The 20631-nt window shown below is 41.6% G+C and overlaps 1 protein-coding gene across 1 annotated transcript in view; it reads right to left on the reverse strand.

Annotated features, from left to right (window-relative positions):
- Positions 1-24: 24 nt before the first annotated feature.
- obscnb (obscurin, cytoskeletal calmodulin and titin-interacting RhoGEF b) overlaps positions 25-20631 on the reverse strand; it is a 60691-nt gene continuing 40084 nt past the window's right edge. Inside the window, 33 exon segments of the mRNA XM_026148958.1 lie at positions 25-2612; positions 3102-3144; positions 3280-3373; positions 3925-4054; positions 4175-4277; positions 4407-4574; positions 4663-4776; positions 4869-5046; positions 5136-5294; positions 5378-5542; positions 5678-5794; positions 5879-6038; positions 6119-6289; positions 6365-6441; positions 6534-6734; positions 7071-7210; positions 7885-7941; positions 8720-8818; positions 8938-8990; positions 9104-9137; positions 9269-9487; positions 9594-9692; positions 9795-9827; positions 9917-10114; positions 10207-10328; positions 10442-10523; positions 11399-11680; positions 11835-13172; positions 13345-13374; positions 13597-13887; positions 18423-18695; positions 18805-19080; positions 19310-19576. Of these exon segments, the coding sequence (XP_026004743.1) occupies positions 1505-2612; positions 3102-3144; positions 3280-3373; positions 3925-4054; positions 4175-4277; positions 4407-4574; positions 4663-4776; positions 4869-5046; positions 5136-5294; positions 5378-5542; positions 5678-5794; positions 5879-6038; positions 6119-6289; positions 6365-6441; positions 6534-6734; positions 7071-7210; positions 7885-7941; positions 8720-8818; positions 8938-8990; positions 9104-9137; positions 9269-9487; positions 9594-9692; positions 9795-9827; positions 9917-10114; positions 10207-10328; positions 10442-10523; positions 11399-11680; positions 11835-13172; positions 13345-13374; positions 13597-13887; positions 18423-18695; positions 18805-19080; positions 19310-19576 (6881 nt within the window). The 3' untranslated portion in view covers positions 25-1504.

Consider the following 20631-nt stretch of genomic DNA (forward strand, 5'->3'; position numbering starts at 1 on the left):
TAAAGAAATTACTACAGAAGCTAATTATGTGGCATATTTGCAGTACTTTTATTCAATTGAACACGTTGTACTCAACCATGTTTTGTCCAAAACTACACATGTACAGTACAAGCAAGTACAATCAGTTTGTGATTTAAAATTATTACATAAAATCATCCTTTTAACAGACACCTTTTGATCAACACAAACACCACACATGTTTAATTAGGAAGTTACTCTAGTTACTTTTAAATTGCACTAAAAAGTTAGTAAATTTTGTCAGCTGAAGTACTTTGCATAAACATCTGCGCTCAATCAAATATAGGATGACAACTGGTTATTCTAGAGAAACACATCTGTCTTGGAGAAGCAAATACATGCAGTCACTCATCTACATATTTGTCACTTGCATAGGAATATCCCTGTAACAACCTGAGTTTACAGGCTGTTTCACCGCACTAGCAGACACAAATGCCAAAAAAGTTGAGTAAAAAATTCAGTTGATGGTAGGAACTTGGAAACAGGCATCTGTTCACCTACCAAATGATTTGCTCGCGCAAATGTCGTGTTTATAAACTGCTCACTAAGGAATCATTCACAACACCACAAAATAATGTAGTAGAGATTTGTGATTCTCCAATTTGATTAACTAACAGCTCCTGAAACACAACAGTCCCCAAGTTTACACTACTTTTATATTCAGTGTTGTTTACTTGAAACATGCATCTCATTACCTCCCAATATTTCCAGCTCCAGGAATCCAAAGTGCCATAGCATGACCTGAATGGTACCAAAGTAAAACCTGAAAAAATATAAATCCTATTCATGTATGTTGCAATGGACTAAGGATTACATCTGGATCAGTTAATACTGGGGAGTAAAGCTGATCATTCAGCGTAGGTACACTGTTAAACATCATTGTAATTTGTTATCTCTCAAAAATGCATTTTATACCCAATAAAGACCAATAAAAAATAGACACTAGATTTCTCTGCAGTCACAAATTAATTATAACAATCATGCAAGTAAATAACTGTAATATGGTATACCAGTGGATTAACCATCACAGAAACATAAAACTTGTTGGTAATCACCAGTACTGTTAATTTAGGGAGCTGTGACATAAACCTTACACTGGGGGTGGCAGTCTCATAAATTTGTCAATCACTGTATGTATAACCAAAAAACATTTATTTTATTTAAAGACTTCAACTCACCATTAGATATGAAGGTTTTAATCAGTAAATGTCAGACCTTTCTTAGCTTCTGCCCATCATGCATATTGTACATCACACAACATGTATATCCCTATAGTTTCCATCTCATCTGTAAGAGACAGTAGAGTCTAACAGTCTGTCAAGAAAATATCTAAGGATGACACTATTATCTGATTGGCAGGCTAAAAATGGAATGGTTTGTCAAATGCAGTAAATGTTGCTCAGGTTACGATCTGTATTTTCATGTTTAGTGAATGTCCCTATTTAAGACTAAGAGGGTTTGTGATGCCAAATTAAATGTTTGCTTTTCACTGGTTCTGATAAAGGTCATCTCTAATTTGAAGAGTGACAGGATTGCCAACTGATGTGTAACCATAGGTCTGAGTTGACACTTTGGTTTTAAAACTCTGCTGCCTGCCCTCAACTCTCTGCACCTCTGAGCAGTACGAAGGCTTCACTTCCAGCTTTGCATGGCTCACTTGAATAGGCACATTCCTCTCCGCCCTGGACCGAGCCTCCCTGGCCTGCGGTGGGACAGCAGATGAGAAAAGGCTGCTGGAGAGATTCTCCCTGAACCGACTAAAGAAGCCAGTCCTTTGCCGGGGCACCACATCAGGCCGGCCCACGTTGAGAAGCACCGGCTGTCCCACTGTAGAACCGCCAATCTCTCTCTGAAGCACAGAGATCTCACAAGGCTTTTCGTTAACGTGTTGCGTGTGGGAGGAGCCATAAGTCTCTCCTTCCTCTGGGACGTAATCCTCCAAGTCCTCAAGGGTTAAAACACGATCTCCTTGTTTTAGGAACACAGGCTCTTGCTTTCTTGCAGATGTATCCTCCTCGTCATCGGGTTCAAAAATTACAGTTTGTTCATCATCCAGGTCGTCGTGATCTTCTCCAGCTGTAGCGAGAACAGAAGAGAGCTCGTGCGGCTCCCCAGAAGCAGACCCAGATGCAGCATCAGTCACCTCTTCCTCCCATGAGAGCGGCTGGCTGCTGATGTCTCCCTGCAGGTGGGCCTGTGCTTGCTCCACAAGCTTGTTGTTGGAATTGTTAGCATTTGGGTTTTCCACTGGAGACCTTTTGGGTCTCGAGGGTGTGCCTGCACGATCAGACCCTGCTGGCGAAATACCTCTCCTCCTGGACAACCTGGGAGACTTATTGACCTTATACTCGATGACCTCTTCTACTTCAACCCACCTGGGCTTGCTCTCTGTTCCCCTGGCTTCCGCCCCCTGGGGATCAGTAACATAGAGAGTTGGGATAGTGGTCTTTCTTGGAGTGGGCATCCTCCTTGTCCTGGCTGTAGGAAGCTCGGGGGTGGAAGTCTCAGAGCGGTGGACACCAGCAAGAGTCAAGCCAGGTGATCTGTGTCTTCTCATTCGAGGATTCTTCACCACGGTGGTTATAGTCTCCTCACTGGAATAAGAAGTGCATTAGGCCTATGTAAATAAAACCCACCTTGCTTGGAGTCTTGGATTTAAAAATAATATGATAGTAATAAGCTGCAGTAATTAGGCTGACAGTTGAAGTAGACAGCACCCTGATGAGAACAGCCCACCCTTTCATTATCCTTGTGATAGATTCCTTTTGCATCGAGGCTATAAATACTACACAATGCATACATGGAGCCAGAGAGGAAAAACACACACACACACACACACATACAGAAAAATGCCCCAAAATGCCCTATGATGGGCAATGTTATCTAATGATAAAAGCAATACCTACACAGATACATGAACCCCAAAACTGCAGTGGAACTTTATCTTAAAAGAACCCCCTTAAAGATTCCTAAAATATATATTATATAGAAATTATTTTATTAAAGTATACTGTAGTGTTAAGTTAAGAAAATCCAAGATTATTCAACATCCAACTATTCGATCTTACTTTGATCGTACTTACATGATGATGGTTTTCTTTGGTATTTTCGTCTCCTGCTCGGTAACTGTGGGAGGAACATGGACAAAGCATGATGGTTATTTTGCATTGCTAAAGCTGCACTCAAAGCATTTTCTGCTCAACAAAAACCACAAAACGTCCGAAAAGAGTAAGACTGTATGGATAAAGCCAGACTTGCTACCTTCAATGGTGATGGCCTGCTCACCAGAGCGAGCCACAGCGGAGGGGAAGACCAAGTCAGCAGCACACTTTGCACTGCCCAGACGGTTCGACAACTGAAATCCAACAGATATATTTTTAGAGTCATAAATGTAACTCACTGCTGCTAATTAATATCAACTATCTTGAAACTAATTTATAGGCACAAAGGCAAATGCATGACCTGCATTAAAATCTCCCCTCATTGACCCTTAAAAATAAAGGAAATGTTATTTTTGTAATTATCTGAGATATTTTCTTGTATTGAGACCTCTTACTGTAGAGCTCCAAATTCTGAACAAATAGATCTTAATAGTTTTAATGATCCTAATATATTTGGAGTACTTATGTCAATCATTTAACATTAAGTGTACAAAACTCGAGGTTCACGAGTCTCCCTGTCTCACATATTATAACTGCCCTCCCAGAGCCTCTTCATGCCAGACATTTCTTCCTCTTAAATGTATTTATTTTACTGTTACTTGCAACAGGGCTTTCAAATTGTTATATCTCTCTATGTAATGCTGTATGGTCTTAACCTTACTAAGTGATTGCCCAGAGATTATGTACACTCTGAAATGTCACAAAACGAATACAGATAAATGGAAATGAATTAGTCTAGACCAACCTCGCACTCATAGTGTCCAAGGTCTCTCTCTGTCAGGTTTTTGATTACCAGAACCAGAACGCCACTCCGGAGCTCACTGTAGGTCTGATATTTCTGCTGGTCAGTCAGCAGCCTGCCATCCTTGAACCACCTTGAACAGGGACACATGCAGAGAGGAGACAAGATTAGAGGACGGGGTTGATATTCAAAAAAAATTGCAAAACTGAATCAAAATGAAGGAAAGAAGAAAACATAAGGAAGGTATCCATACCTCACTTTGGGCTTGGGGGCGCTTTGTATTACACAGGTGAACTGAGCGTCCTCACCGGCAACAAAGATGGCATTCCTTATTTTATTTACAAAACGAGGAGGTACTAAAAGAAACACATGACAGTGTTTTATGTTTTAGACTATTCATCATTGTTCACAAGAAAAGTGTAATGAAGCAGTAGAAAAGAATACTCTTAGGATCATCCTATATATAGGTATGATGTGCCACTTACCCTGAACTGTGATCTTTCCCAGAGTACTGGCATTGCCAGCTGGACTTGTGGCAAAGCACATGTACTGACCAGAATCATCTGCAGTCATATTGTCCAGGATTAGTGTGCAGGAACCATCAGGGTCCTCGATGATGATGTGATGTGGATCTGCCCCCACTGCGCGTCCATCTGCATCCAACAAGTAAACAAAACCACTCATGAAACAGTCTTTGAATGTCACTCCACATGGCTAATAACCATAGAGGAAATGCCTCACCCTTGTACCAGGTAACCGCAGGTTTGGGTACTCCAGTAACTTTGCAAGCCAGCTTAACAGTCTGGCCCAGCTCTGCTGTGCAGTTTGCCAGAATTTCATCAAAATCAGGGGAACCTAGAAAATAGTTTGGTATAAAAAGCTGTGCTAGAAATTCCAAGCAATAGAGAGGTAAAGAAAAAAGTAAAACTGCATGGAGTCCCACTCACTCCATGCAGGCATGCTGTATCGCTGCTGCAGTTCTCTGAGGTCTCTCAGCCACGAGTTCTTGATGGTAACAGTTCGGGCTTGTAAGGTGTACTTCCTCACAGAATCCTCGCGCTCATGCCAAATCTCAAAGGCACGGTCATCACCCTCCACTGTCTCATTCACATCAATGTTATTCAGCTGAAACAAGATAAAGAAACCAACAAACATCATTTAGGCCGCTGACCATGAAAGAAAAGATGAAACTAGATTATGTTAAAAACACTTACCTTCATCATGTTCTTGAAAATATATGCTTGTGTATCAGTGTTGCTGTCTCTCTTGGGCTTGCAGATAATGCAGTAGTTCTTAAAGAGGAAGACGTGACGGTGGTGACCTCTAGAGGACGTTCTAATTCCAGGAGCACCCTCCCACACTTGGAAAGGCCCCTGGTGGGAGAGAGTAAGCATATGCAGACAGTCAAATGCTTATGTGTAATCAAGACCCTGCACAGTCGGCAGCTACGTGGTACCTGTCTAATTGGTTCTCCAAGAACTTCGAGGGTGGCAGGATAGTTCTCAATCATGGAGACATGGTGGGTATTCTCAGAACGCTGAGGGAGTGCAGACACCATTGCAAAAGCTTCTTCCAGCAGGCAGCAGTTCTGACCATTTCTTGCTTTGTTTCGAATGAGCTCCTGAAGATGTTGCAGCAGAAATTTCAACAAAACTGAAGTTACACTGATCGTGTACATAATTTAAAGGCTCTAAAAGCAAATGACTGAAAAGTAAATAACTGACTCTAAGATGATTGTATGCATGCACTCTATTACCTTCAGGAAGGCCTTGTACTTCTGAATCCTCTCCAGTGGCTGTTGGAGATAGGCATTTATGCTTCTTACTGGTGGATCTGCAGGGTCTGAATTAGCCTGTGCTGTGTCAGTATATTCCTGTTTTTTGGAGTTTAAAAAAAAAGATTTTAACAGTTGGCACATTTGTAATTCATAGTATAGCAATAACAATTCTGCTGTTACCTTAAAGAAGCTGTGCACAGTCTTGTCACTGATGGCAGATTCAGCTTGACTCTGACCTACAAGATACTGAAGGTACTTCTCAAAGCCCTCCTTGTTCTTCAGGAAACACATGGCTATGTCATCATCAGTGTCGCAGTCATTCAACTTCGGAAGGAATGCCCTAAAAAGAAAATCATAAGAATGATGCATACTGATTATACTAAAAAATGGCTGAAAATAACATTTAAGAGGTGAGCTCACTTGTTATGGAAGGATTTGATATCATCAATGTTTCTGAAAATAGCCTCTTTCTGGCTGGTGACGTCAGGCGGTGCATCAGAACTGTCTGCATGCTTCAGGTGATGGGAGGTGAAGAATTCCACCTCCTTGACAAACTCTGATTCTCCGTTTATCAGTTCCTGGATCAGTTGGCTAGAAGCACGAATTAATAGTTTGTTATGGTTCTTTGGTTGGTTTGCTTTGTCACGACAAACATGCTTCACTTACAATAATTTTCTCTTGTATTCTCCTTCAGACACCTCTTCCACACTTGTTTCTGGAAGATCGCCAGCATCAGCAGACAGCTGTAATAGAAATTTTAATTTTTTTAAAAAAAATATTACCCAATGCGTGCAACATGCAGTGGCAAGCTGGAAGCAATTGTCTTGAGACATACTTTGAGTTTTTTGTCCAGGTAGGCCGGTGAGACCCAGCCTTGGCGGGATGGTGTCGTTTTGGTGGGTTTGGTCCGAACTAACCACTTGAGCGGGTGAGCCGAGTCCAAAACCTCAACATACTGTCCCTCTTTTAGAAAGATGGAATCTTTGCTCGCCACGATGGGGTTGTAATCAGCCGTTGCTACATAGATATCAAACATCTATAAAAAAAAATATATATATGTGTGTGTATTAATAACAGGATTGCAGGGGGACTGGAAGCTATCCCAGCTGTCAGAGGGTGAGAGACAGAATACCAATCTGCCCCAAGGCTAACACACAGAGACATAACCATTCACACCTGTCTATGTATAAAAAAAAAACTTAATTGAATTTCCCTTTATTTCTTCAAATAAACTGCGCCATTAAAACTTTCATTTCCTTGTTTTATATAGTATCCTGCCATGGTGTGTCAGAATTTAATCGATGAAATTCTGATATAAAGGCCAAAAATTTATGAACATTATGAACTTAATGGAAATTTTTTTGTATCTCACCTCTCCCCTGGCGTCTCCTTCATCAGACTCAGAGGAGGAGTCAGCAATGAGGGAGGGAGGACGGGAGCGACCGTGATGAGGTGATGGAGAAGGTGTCTTGGTCTCATCATCACTGTCACCACCTGGTACGCGTAATGAAGCTGGAGCAGTAAGGAGGAAGTCAAAAGAGGACGGGTCAGTCGCACGAAAATGTCCAATTAGTATAATCTGTCCTTTAAACCTATGCAGTAGATATTAGTACCCACACTCACTCAGGTCCATCAGCTTAAATATATATTTAAAACCATAACTGTGTGCTAGCGTGTACCAGTGTTGTATTTACCTGGTCAATTTGAATTTTTCTGTATACTGAAGTAACGACATCGTTTTTACGATGCAAAAAATAGAGGGGAGAAATCCACAGTGGTTAATCATTCTAATGCTCTAACATGTATTACTGTATTAGTATCATGACAACATGCAGCTTCACTTTTATCTCAGCTCTCCACATACATGTCTGCTTGGTGAGCATGTATTCCACTTATACAGAAGCTTCATAGGTTATTGCAAAAACTATTTTAGTAACAAGAGAAAGGATGAGGAAACTCATTGAGGATGAGTAAGGAGATATAGAGGGCACTAACAGAAATAAAAGGGGATGGCTTAGCTGTTATTAAGCTGACACTGAAATAGAGTTGTTGTATAACTAAATATTTCTTGTATGTAAAAGGAAATGTAAGGAAAACTGTTTTATAAAGTCATTATTAATAGATAGAAAATATTTCAGTGGAAAACTGCAGAGTATCTGTGATGCTGATGCACTTGGGATACATACTGGCAGATTTGGGCCAAGATTTCATCCACTGGAGCACTTCATGATTCTGTAAACTGTCTGAATAACAAATTAATCATTTAATGAGTATTTATTTAGTGGGAGTGATAAACTAATGGGTGTAAAGGTGGTTAGGAAATGATGTCTGTATGAAGGAATGGGAGATTTTATGTCATAAATGCATAAATAAGCTAAAGCGTGCACTAGATAAGCACTAACATGGCACTAAGAAACATTCCTCGGTCAGGTTTGGTGTTCAGAAACAAAGGAAAGTGATAGCCAGTTCAGTATTTAAGCATTAAAGCATTCAGATTAAACATTTCTTAAACAGCCAGAATGAATTCAAAGAATTCAACCAAACCTGACAAGAAAATAACAGAGCAATGCAACAGAAGCACTGTATGCAACATAATCTATGATCCATACTTCAGTCTTCAGCATTAGTAACTACCAAATGCAGTCACTGCAGAGGGAATATGGATAGTTAACCTGCACATTTTTAGTACAACTACAGACACAAGGTAATTTAAGAGATTGAAGGTGTTGTGATCGTTCAAGTCATATAATTTAATGTTTGTTCTCCTGAGAATGTATGTTCTCTTGAGGAGAAACCTTTTGGGTTTTTTCTTTTTAATCTAAACTGTTTATGAGACTTGTTGAGAAGGAGCTAAAGTCCAATGCTAGCATAATCATTCATTTATCTTGGTTTAAACCAGACTTGAAGCCGGAATAGACCAGTTCTGAAATGCCTTATGGACATAAAGGTTTGTATTTTATAAAGTACGATGAACTCATTAGTCTCTGAATATTTAATGCAGAGCTATAATGGTCCACTTACCTTGGGTGATCTTGGCTGATACCATTTCAGTGATCTGAGAGGTGAGTTTCATGAGGAATTCCTCTGAACCTACTTCACCTAGGAAAGGCATTTTGCCCTCTTAAGGGTTGGCAAAAAGTAAAGAACACCATAAATATCTTAACATTTATTTTTATTCATTTATATATCTTATCAAAAATAAACATTACTGGGCCTGATGATTAGCTAGTACGTCTTACCTTTTCCTTTGCTAGTATCTTCCTGTGGAGGACTAACTGTAATCCCAAGAACCCTGAGCGGATTTCAGTATTAAAATTTGTCATGTATTTACATTTATATTAAATGTACTTACTACAGACATCTTTTTATGTGCAAGGCAATCAAAAGGTTTCAAAAATAACTTACTCTGAAGCCACTGTCTCTTTCTTGGGCTGAGGAGCTAGAGAGGAGGGAGAAAAAAAGAAGAAGGGTGGTTTGAAAAGTGCTCTGCTAAGTGTTTCTGATATAAGAAGACACTCATTTAACCTGTCATTTCAAAATAAAGTGTCTTGATGACGTTATTCTCCTTACTCTCATCCACCTCCAAGTGAGCAGTGCAGATGGACTGTCCAGCTTTATTTGTTGCAATGCAGGTGTAGGCACCAGTGTACTCTGTGCCCACGTCCATCAAGATGAGACTGTGGTGGCGCCCAGAGCTTGCTATTTTGTATCCTTTAGTGTCAGGCTTGATCCACAGGACATCCTCCAAAGATTCCTCCTTTAGCCAGTTGACCATGGGAGTAGGAGATCCTAAGAGAGAAGAAGGGTGATTATGGAGACTTTGTAATAATGATGCGTGGCAGATAGAGCCCAAAATCTAGACTTTCTTCTTATCTAGAAAAGTGTAGTAACGCACCTTCTACTTTCACAGACAGAGTGATGCTTGTTCCTTGTTTCACCTTCCTATTGCTGAACCTTTCAATAAAGCGGGGTGGCACCAGGGGCTCTTTAGGGTCTGTGAAAATAAAGTGTATAATGTGACATTTTGAATATATGGACATGTCTACTGAAAGTACATATACTTGTGCTGTGGTTTGTAGGATAAATGTTAAATTACCCTTTTTCTCTTGTGGTAAAATCTCCCCAGGACCTGTTGCAAAAAGTGTTGCAAATGTATAAAGTGTATCTCATCGTTTCATTTGAGATTTGTATTTTGTATTCAGGCACGTGTATACATACTCAATACTATCATCCGGGCAGAGGAGTAAGCAGAACCAGCTGCATTGCTGATGTAGACGGAGTACTCCCCCATATCCTCTTTTTTCACCTCCGTGATCTCCACGCCATGAACGTCTCTCTCTGCTAACAAATGAATTCTTTCTGAAGGTCGTAGAGGGTGGCCATCTTTGAACCAGTATATTCTGGGTTTCGGGAAACCTGGAAAACAACAAAAATTTGACAAACATTATTCTTAAATCATATGCAATGTTTTTAGAACACTGGGATGGATTAACAAATCTTTACTTTACCCTTTACTTTAAGCTGCATCTTTGCAATAGGTGAACCTGGACAGACGTGAACATCATGAAGCTCCTCCACAACCTGCGGTAGCTGATCATCTTCAGCTACAGACTCAAAGGTCTCAGTTTCCCTGTTGGAGGAGAGTAAAGCACAGCAGCTCCAGTATATCTATAACTGTATGTGAAGGCCTCAATATAAAGGTTTAGTTCATATAAATAAATAAATAAACATAAATAAATTTACCTGGACATGTATCCTTTGGCACTGACGTAAGAAGACGTCTCAGTGGCATCAGCAGCAGTGTCATAATCTGAGCTGCAAGACACTGATGGAGGAATTTTATTATAGTTTTATACAATGCTTAAGGTGTAAAGGGACTCTGCTTTTCTAAGATGTTGATTTATGGTTCGGAAATTAGCTTCATGCTTCAGTTAAATGCTACATCTGTATAGCTGTAGGTTTTGTGGGTTTGTTTTTGTTGTTTTTTTACCCCTGCCTAATATAAAGGCAGGGTGAGAAACCTGCCTTTATATTAGGGGAGGCTCAAGGTCCATCTCACATATTCTGCATGCTAGTTTTGCTCTGACTTTGTCTGAAGTTCTCTTCTGTTTTAAAAAAACAAGCTATACAGAAGTTTGCATACATTTACGGGCATGAATATTGTAGTAATTTTGCCCTTTTAATAATAACAATAATAATGGATTGCATTTATATAGCCTTTTCGAGACCCTCAAAGCGCTTTACAATTCCACTCTCACATTCACACACTGGTGGAGGCAAGCTACAGCTGTAGCAGACTGACAGAAGCAAGGCTGCCATATCGCGCCATCGGCCCCTCTGGCCATCATCAGTAGGGCAGTAGGTCTGTGTCTTGTCCAAAACAGATAGAGCTGGAGATAGAGCTGGGGATCAAACCTTCTGGTTACAAGATAAGCTTCCCAACCCTCTGAACCACAGTCGCCACATTTCATGCTTTCTTTGAACTGTTCTTTTTCCAGGGTGGAATGATGTACAGCATACATCTCAATGACTTCAAAAAACAAGAATTTGGTGTCCAAAATAAATTCAAATTTGTGCACCAAATTCTCATTTTTTAAGTCATTAAAGATGTACAGATGCTGTACAGTTTGCCTAGTCAATTATCCCAGGACAGGTATTTAAAAAGCAAACGTGTGTTTCTTGTATCATCTGTTCACTTACTGTCAACCCTGAGTTCAGCTTTAGTAGATGCAATGCCACTGCTGTTTTCAGCTGTGCAGCGATAGACCCCCATATCAGTAGGCAACACAGTGGTGATGATAAGTTGGTGGCAGCCCTCCTGGTCTTCATTGATCATGTAATGGTCGTTCTCCTCCAGCAGCTTGCCATCCTTATACCAGCGAACAGTGGGAGGTGGCTTGCCAATCACAACACAGTCAAAGCTGACTGGATAACCGTCTGGAACATCCTGACTTTGTAGCTCGGTTAAGAAGACCGGTGCAGCTGGCAACAAGAGCAAACGGAAAGCAAATATAAAAATCCCACCCCTTACATAGAAATTGTTCTTGGTGTATTGAACTTGGTGCATTACTAACCAGACAAAATGTGTGTAAGAATAAAGAAAGTTATAATTAACAGAGAGCAAGCTGCTTCTTACCTGGAGCTCCAGTCATGAAAGCAGGAGGCTGTCTATCTTGTGTGGGCGTCTGTGTACCATCTTGTATGTAGCTCATCTTTTTAATTCGCAGCTCCACTTTGTGAGGTCCTGCAGGTAAGATTGTGGTCTCCACAGGAACCCCATGGACTGTAAACATCTCCTGAAATCTCATAGAGGCAACTTCAGCTTCTGTCCGTGAATCAAAACGAATGTAGATATAATTGTCATCTTCACGGTAAGATTGTGGGTCTGGGGCTCGCAAGTCTCCTTCATCTGCACTGACAAATGGTTCTTCCTCAACATCTGGTGGGAGACGCGTGCGCAACAGGCGCCGGAGGCGTCTGCTTGCCTGTCTCAGCGACTCATCCATCTCACTTCCGGAGGAGCTCTCAGGCTCACTGTCAGCACTGTAACCTACAGTAAGCGGCCGTCGGCCCGATGATTCTCTTACCGTTCCCACAGTCACCTTACCACTGTGAGAAGCTACCCCAAACTTGTTAGTGGCTTCACATGTGTAAACTCCAGTGTCCTTGGTGGTGATTGCAGTAATGACCAGTGAGCAGGTGCCATCATTATAGATATCAATATGATGATGCTTGCCATCCGTCAGTGGTTCTCCATCTTTCAGCCAGCGGACCTTATCAGGTTTACCTTCTGTCACACATTCCAGATGTATGGTGCCATTAGGTTCTTTAGTCTGGTCTTTGAAGACTTCTTTAAAAACAGGACGCATGTCCTTGCGGGCCTTGTAGCCCTTGAAGGCAGCTTGAATCTTAACAGCAGCTTCTCTGAGCTCAGGGTCATCCTCTTTACCGATCTCCATGATGCTAGTTTCCTCTGTAGACACGTGTTTTTCTTGGGTTTGCTGAACTACAGTTGTTTTCACTTCTGTCTGCTGCACAGTTTTCTGCTCTGACATTTGGAAATGTGCGAAGAACCTCTCAGTAGCTAGAGTATCTGCTTCCTTTGTCACTGTCTCAGTAGTCTTGCTGCTCTTTTTGAGGTAGGAAACAAGCGTCGAACGCCCAGAAACAGACTCGTCCTCAGAGCTGGTGCACAGGCTGGCTTCTGTCTGCTTCTTTGACACAATGGCCTGCTCCTTCTCTGTTGATTTGACTTCCACTTTCTCAGATTGTGGAAGCTGATTCTGGTCTAATTTGCTCTGACCCCTTTTGCCATCCTCCTCTGGTTGTTCAGAGATGGAGTCCAGAGTTGGCTCCCGACTCATGCGTCGTTTCTTGGCTGATGCTTCCCAAAGTTCATGGAGATCACCTTCTTCAGCAGCCTCAGGAGGAAGACTGGGCTGTCCCAGTGCCTCAGTTACTTCCTGTTTTGCATCTACACATATGACCACAATGGAGTTACAGTTATGGTCCATACAGCACCACACCCTCTTTAATTGGTGCTTAATCCTTACGTTTAACATTTATGTGCAGGGCTACATTAGGGCTACAGCAGAGCTTGTGGAGAAATACAAAAAGTACCACATATACAGCGTACAGTGACCTACCTGGAGTAATCGGTGGCAGAGGAGGTGCTTCTGTGTTTCAAGAAGAGAAGAAAAACAAATGATATTAAAGTTTATAAAATATCAAAATTCCTTGGTTTCTAGCATTACATCTTTGGCTAGAATGTTGCAGTTGCATAAAGCTTGATCTCATATCACCATGTGACATAAAACATGAACTGCAATTGCAATTATAAACACAACATCACAGAAAAAAGCAGCTACTTGTGTTAAATGAAGCGTACATTCACTCACCAAGCTGAACAGTCTGAGGCAGCTCAACAGGCTCCCCTATCCCTGCTCTGTTGATGGCTGCCACTCTAAACCTGTAGGCACTGCCTGGACTGAGATTTTCAACCACAAATTCGGTGTTACGCACAGGCTCAGAATGACATGGAAGCCAGAGGGCACTGTCTACCATTCGGATCTCCACTCTGTAGCCCAGAATGGGACTTCCTCCATCATGCAAAGGTGTGAACCAAGAGAGGGTAACAGACTTTTTTGTCTTACTGAGGACCTCCGGATCCTCTGGAGGATCAGGCACAGCTATGGGGAAGGGAAAAAGAAAAACCGCCATTGGATATATTTATGAACACTAATTAAAAACCAAATACTCTACAGTGTTAATCTGTTATGAAAGTTATATGGAAGGTGTTCCAAATGCTCCAGAACTTTCCATGTTTTTGTTAGATAGCTTATCTTTTCTAAAGAATGTCTTAGGCCGCTGTAAATTTGCACAGGTTTGCTGCTTCTTCAAAGAGAAAGCTCTGTACTGTTTGGCTTCCAAAAAGCAGAAGTTAAGTAAGGACCTGATATTCTTAGAGATCACAGCACCATCTGGGATAAATATTTACTAAGCATAAATTACAATTAAGAGGAATCTATTACTCAGAAATTTGGTTACATATTTCCAGCAGCCTTTTTCAAAAAGATTGAATCAGAGGGCATTCCCACATAAAGTGGGAACAAAGATTCTTACATTTAATGCAAATGTTGAAAGTATTAGCGTTAACACAGCCTTGTTGGAGCAATGCATTGCCTATTTATCCATTTATATTGCTTTAGTTTGTGTTGGAACTTAAGACCACACTTCTGACCATTGTTTCTTGTTTACATAATATTTGAAATCTGTTCTCCATACTAGTGGCATGTAGTATGTTATGAAATGACACGTTGTACCTACTAGCAAACATGTTGTTGAAGACGGACACCAGGCCACTAGACTGTACAAATTTCAAAGTGAAATCTTCAGTGGTGGATAAAGGCAAGGCAAGGCAAGGCAAGTTTATTTGTATAGCACAATTCAACAACAAGGTGATTCAAAGTGCTTTACAGAGACATTAGAAACAAGAACAAATAAAAAGCATGATTTAAAATTGATTAAAACAAGCAAATAAACTAACTAACTAATTAACAAACAAACAAACAAACAAACAAACAACAGTATATAAGATCAAAACAGATAAAATCAGAACAGTAGATAAAATCAGTAGTTAAAATGTAAGTTTTGAAATTTAAGCTTAAAGTGTGGATTTGGTGCTTTATTCAAATGCAGCTGAGAACAGGTGAGTCTTCAACCTGGATTTAAATAAACTGAGTGTTTCAGCTGATCTGAGGCTTTCTGGGAGTTTGTTCCAGATATAAGGAGCATAAAAGCTGAATGCAGCTTCTCCATGTCTGGTTCTGACTCTGGGAACTGATAAAAGACCGGATCCAGATGACCTGAGGGATCTGGATGGTTCATACTGGGTCAGGAGGTCATTGATGTATTTTGGTCCTAAACCATTCAGAGCTTTATAGGCCAGCATCAGAACTTTAAAGTCTATCCTCTGACGGACAGGCAGCCAGTGTAAGGACCTCAGAGCTGGACTGATGTGGTCCACTTTTTTGGTCTTAGTGAGGACTCGAGCAGCAGAGTTCTGAATGAGCTGTAGTTGTCTGACTGATTTTTTAGGTAGACCTGTAAAGATGCTGTTACAGTAATCAAGCCTACTAAAGATGAATGCATGGACTAGTTTTTCCAGGTCCTGTTGAGACATCAGATCTTTTATCCTTGATATATTCTTGAGGTGATAGTAAGCTGACTTTGTTATTGTCTTAATGTGTTTTTCTAAGTTTAGGTCTGCATCCATCACTACACCCAAATTTCTCGCCTGGTTTGTGGTTTTTAGATGTATAGATTGAAGTTCTCTGGTGACCTGTAATCGTTTTTCTTTGGCGCCAAAGACTATTACCTCAGTTTTGTTTTTGTTTAGCTGGAGAAAATTGTGGCACAACCAGTCATTGATTTCCTCAATGCATTTACCAAGAGCCTGTACAGGGCCTCGGTCTCCTGGTGACATTGTGATATATATTTGTGTGTCATCTGCATAGCTGTGATAGTTTATTTTGTTGTTGTTTATAATCTGTGCCAGTGGGAGCATGTAGATGTTAAACAGAAGGGGTCCCAAGATGGAACCTTGGGGAACTCCACATGTGACACTTGTCTGCTCGGATGTGAAGTTACCTATTGATACAAAGTATTTCCTGTTTTCTACGTATGTTTTGAACCAGTTTAGTACAGTTCCTGAAAGACCTGTCCAGTTCTCCAGTCGTTTGAGTAATATGTTGTGGTCAACTGTATCAAATGCTGGACTGAGATCCAGTAAAACTAGGACTGACATTTTTCCACTGTCTGTATTCAGACATATGTCATTAAACACTTTGGTCAGAGCGGTTTCAGTACTGTGGTTCTGTCTAAAACCTGACTGGAAGGCATCGTAGCAATTATTCTGTTTTAAGAAGTAACTGAGCTGTTGAGAAACTGCTTTTTCAATGATCTTACTTAAAAACGGGAGATTTGAGATCGGCCTGTAGTTGTTCATTTGTGTCTTGTCAAGATTGTCCTTTTTCAGTATAGGTTTGATTACAGCAGTTTTTAGTGATTCTGGAAACACATGGGGGACAAAAAGGGATTGGGACGGGGGGTAGATCTGAGCCCAGCATTGACCCGCTCCATCATCTCCTCAGTGAATTTCAGGTGTGGGGAGGAGGGAGAAAGGGAGGGGGAGGAGGGTGATGGCCTGTCAGGGGTTTGGGGGACTGGGGAAGGTCGTGGTCCCTTGTCCTGGTCGTTGGTGTTGTTGAGAGAGTTGGAGGCAAATAGGGACCCCTCTTCTTGCCTTAGATGTCTCTCCTTTCTGAGGCTCTTCCTCAGATGCCATGGATGTCTCTCCTTTCTGAGGCTCTTCCCGGGTGGGGGCAAATGGAGCTCCTCCTCAAGGTTTCTGCTGGGCTTTGTCTGTTCTTGGAGTACTGTTTGTTCCTCTTTATGAGATAACTCCTCGTTTATCTCAGCCTTGGCACCAAGCACGGATGGATGACGTATGGAATAAAACAAGTTGGAGGTGAACAGTTTCACCCCTGACTTGTTAAAATTAAATCCATTTGCTTTGAACAGATGCCTGCGTTCCCAAAAAATATTAAAGTTGTCGATAAAATGCACTGAGTGGTCAGCACATGCTGATATAAGCCATTTATTCAGTGTAAACAACCTGCTGAATCTCTCGTCTCCTCCTCTGACCGGCGGTACAGGTCCACTGATGAATACAGCTGCATTCAGAGAGTTTACAGTATTTAATAATCCAGTAAAGTCCCGTTTCAGAACCTCCGACTGTTGTTTGGACACATCGTTTGACCCTGTATGCAGAACAATGTTTGTCACAGTTGGATATTCATCTGCAATTTGAAGAATTCTCTCCTTCAGGTTGTTGACCATATCGTTAGGAAAGCAGAGGACTTTAGTGTTCTTACCGCACATCCTTTGTACATCCTTTACGGCAGAGTCACCCACAATCAGAGTTTCAGGCCTAGCCTTTAGCGTTCCCTGTGGCCTTTCACTTTTCAACAGATTTTCAGACCTTATTTCGCTGCTTTTAGATGGATGGTTGTCCGATATAGATCCAGGGTCCTTTGATAGTGGAGCAAAACTGTTGTGCAGTTTCACATTCAGTTGTTTTGGAGGTTTGTTGTTAACCTTCCTATTCACGGTTGTCCAGTCCTGTTTCCTCCCGTATACAGGGGTAGAAGAGCTTCTCTGTCTCGTAGGAAGTGAAGGCCAGTCGGTTTCAGAGATTTCAGCTCGCTGTGCCCTGCCTGTGATACGTCCTCCCCCTTCCAGGAGACATGATTTATGTCTTGGTTTTGCACCAAGACAGTCTAAGGGGGGATTATCACTTGAGGATTTATAATATTGCACAGAGTCCACTTTCTTGGTCATGTTATCTGTGCTCCTTAGCTGTGTACTAGCTTGCTCATCGCCATTGTTTTGAATCAAAGGCAAGGTTGTTTCATTTCCACACAGTCCATTTACCTCCACGTTTACTTCTAAGCGATGAATTTTTGTCTCCAGTACTGCAATCTTCTGCAGGAGGCTGTGGTAGTCATCTGTGGAGAGGGAAGGCATCTTGTTGCTAGTTAGCCTAGCGGTTAGCACCTTTCCAGGCTATTGAGGCTGCTCGGTGCTCAGACGCTGTAATCAGGCTTCAGCTGTGTCTAGGCCACAGACACACGGAGCGCTGAGGACAAGGTAACCGTAAAATGTTGCTGTTTCTGTTAAGAACACTCTAGTCCTAATGATCTACAAGTGTCCAGAAGTTATCGCAGGTAAGCTCACACGGAAAAAAGGGAAAAAATCAGCATAAAAATCAATAAAAATCAATATAAGAAGCAAAGCATTCAAGAGCAAAGAGATGAAGCGTCCACACTCACAAAGGGGAGGAGCAAGACCTCCCCTTTGTGAGTGTGGATAAAGAAGAGAGCTTCAAACTACTACTGAACTGCCTAGCTAATATAAAACTTCACAGTTGGAGGTATTAAGAAGAAGCTTTGATGGTATGCCATACCTGCTCAATACTTCTTCAAAAGATTTTTATTACCTTAGCTTCCTACTATACCCTGAATTGTCCAAAATTTTAATTCTGGTTCTGCGCTCCCTGGTTGAAACTCAGAATTACAAAAAATTGGAGTAAACTCTATATACAGGTTTAAAGGGATATTTGTTAATCTTTTCATAGACATAGACATAGACATTAAACACTTACTGATGATGGTGAGCTTGGCCAGAGAGATAGCATCTCTGGCAGCAAATGTAATTTCCTGCTGGGGCAAAAGAGGCGCCTGTCTCAGGACAAGGCGGTAAGACCGACCATCGGCCCTCATAGCCCAGAGGTCACTGGGCTTCAGCTCAACTCCATTAGCATACCAGACCACTTCTGTCGTAGGGACCACCTCCGTGAGCTCAACACAGAACTCAACTTTCTCCCCCACTGCAGCCACTCTGTCCTCCAAACCCTTCACAATGGCCAACTGCCAACCTTACATGGGAAAAATCCACAAAAAAGTCGTAATTCACAGCTGACTAAAGTCAAGATCATAATATTACTACAGCTTCACTGTTGTACAGTCTTCATTTTGATGACTTACCTTTAACAGTGAGCTGGGCAGATGTGGACGCTGCGCCAGCTCTGAAAGTCACCGTGCAACTGTCTTTGACGCGCAGCTCTTTCAGCAGGAGCAGATGGCGACGACCGCTCTCGAATGATACAACCTCAGCATTCGGGGATTCTTTCAGTGGTTTGCCATCAAGGAGCCACTGGCAGTTTTTGCTCTCAGGACGAGACAGGGCACACTCAAAGAGCGCTTCGCCTCCATCAAAAGTGTCCACATTCTCCAGGCCCTGAACAATGGTAATGGGTTTGGCTGTAGAAAGCAAGAAACCATGGTAACTTAATTATAATAGATTATAAAAGGACTGCAGTTCTCAAAGACAAAAGTAAAATAGTTAAGCCTTTGTCAACCAAGAGCAAAAATGCTGTGATGATGAGTAAAAGGCCTGTTTTGGTTTTTTTTTTCCAAAGACGTTTTTCTGGGAAGAAGCAGAGAAGATCCCCTAAAGCCTGGTGCTTTTTCCATGTGGAGGTAAGCTCACCTTCCACATGAAGTGAAGCGACCACGCAGGTCCCCTCTGCCTCACAGGAGTATGTGCCCCTGTCCTCAGCAGACACATGGCTAATGTACAAGCGAGCCACATTCCAGTCCTGCTCCACTACCACCCTTCGGCCATCAGGCTGCAAAGGCTGCCCATCTTTCTTCCACTGAGCCTTCACTGGTCTTGAGTACTGGCAGATGAACTCAGCCGGCTGGTTTTCAACCACCCGAAGGTCCTCCATCTCGCTCACCACTTCAACTGTGGGATCTGAGGTTGGGGTCAGGGGATCATAGGATCAAATCCTGGCCATGAGATGTAAGGATAAAAGCGGGCCATGCCGACTGACATAAGAGCTTTATAACCCCCAAAAGCATGTCTGAGTGTAAATATGTGAGTGATACTATTTTGAAATTACTGATTGTAAGGTACCAATACTCTATGTATATTTTTATGTATTTTCAAATCGTCCAATGCATTAACCTACATAAGCTCTCAGGGGGTCAAAAAGTCCAACAGTCAAAGTTCACAACCAAGGGTCAAGACTTACTGGCAGCTCATAGAGAAGAAGGGAGTGATAGTAGATAGAAATGCCAAACTCAAAGTGTATCTACAAGAGTTAGAGATTTTAATGCTGGAAGGTTAGAAGAAGGGTTTGGTAGGATGGGACAGAGGAGATGAATAGAGCATGACTATTTGAGAGCAGCCGGCCTGTATGGATGGGTGGAGCAGCACTTTCTTTCAAGCATTTCAATATTCTGGTTCACCATCTGTGAACTTTAACAAGCCAGATCTAGATTATGTTTGTTTTTTTTACTGAATCCAAACATCAAATAAGACAGGCTTCTTATTTATATTACTGAGGGATACTTACAGTTAGGGCTGCAGGTTAACATTGTAATAATCACGATCATGCTTAAAAAAAGCTTAAAATGAATGAAGAAATCCCAGATTGATGATGCTTGTTTTCAGCATTCTTGTATTAATTGGTCTTCCCTTCCCTGTTGTTGAAGGCATGGTTAAAAGGAGCTGCTTACAACTTTAATAGCTGTTTGGCTACAACATTTGCAGTCAGAATATGGATAATAGTATACTGTATAGATACGAGTGTAATTAAAGCTTGAATCTGGGCATATAACCTTAAATTGAGCATGAAAAAACCGGCAAGATGTTAAAGCAGGAAAATCAAACACAAAAAGTCACAGGATGTGGACCAGAAACACCACCCACCAGCCAAAAGGTCAGCTAGCCTGATAGCTAGACTGACTAAACCACAAGGGACTCACAATGAAGACTAAACTAATAAGAAGCACTCCGAGAGTCCA

The sequence above is a fragment of the Astatotilapia calliptera genome, chromosome 18 (assembly GCF_900246225.1).
Source record: "Astatotilapia calliptera chromosome 18, fAstCal1.2, whole genome shotgun sequence".
Classification (NCBI taxonomy): Eukaryota; Metazoa; Chordata; class Actinopteri; order Cichliformes; family Cichlidae; genus Astatotilapia; species Astatotilapia calliptera.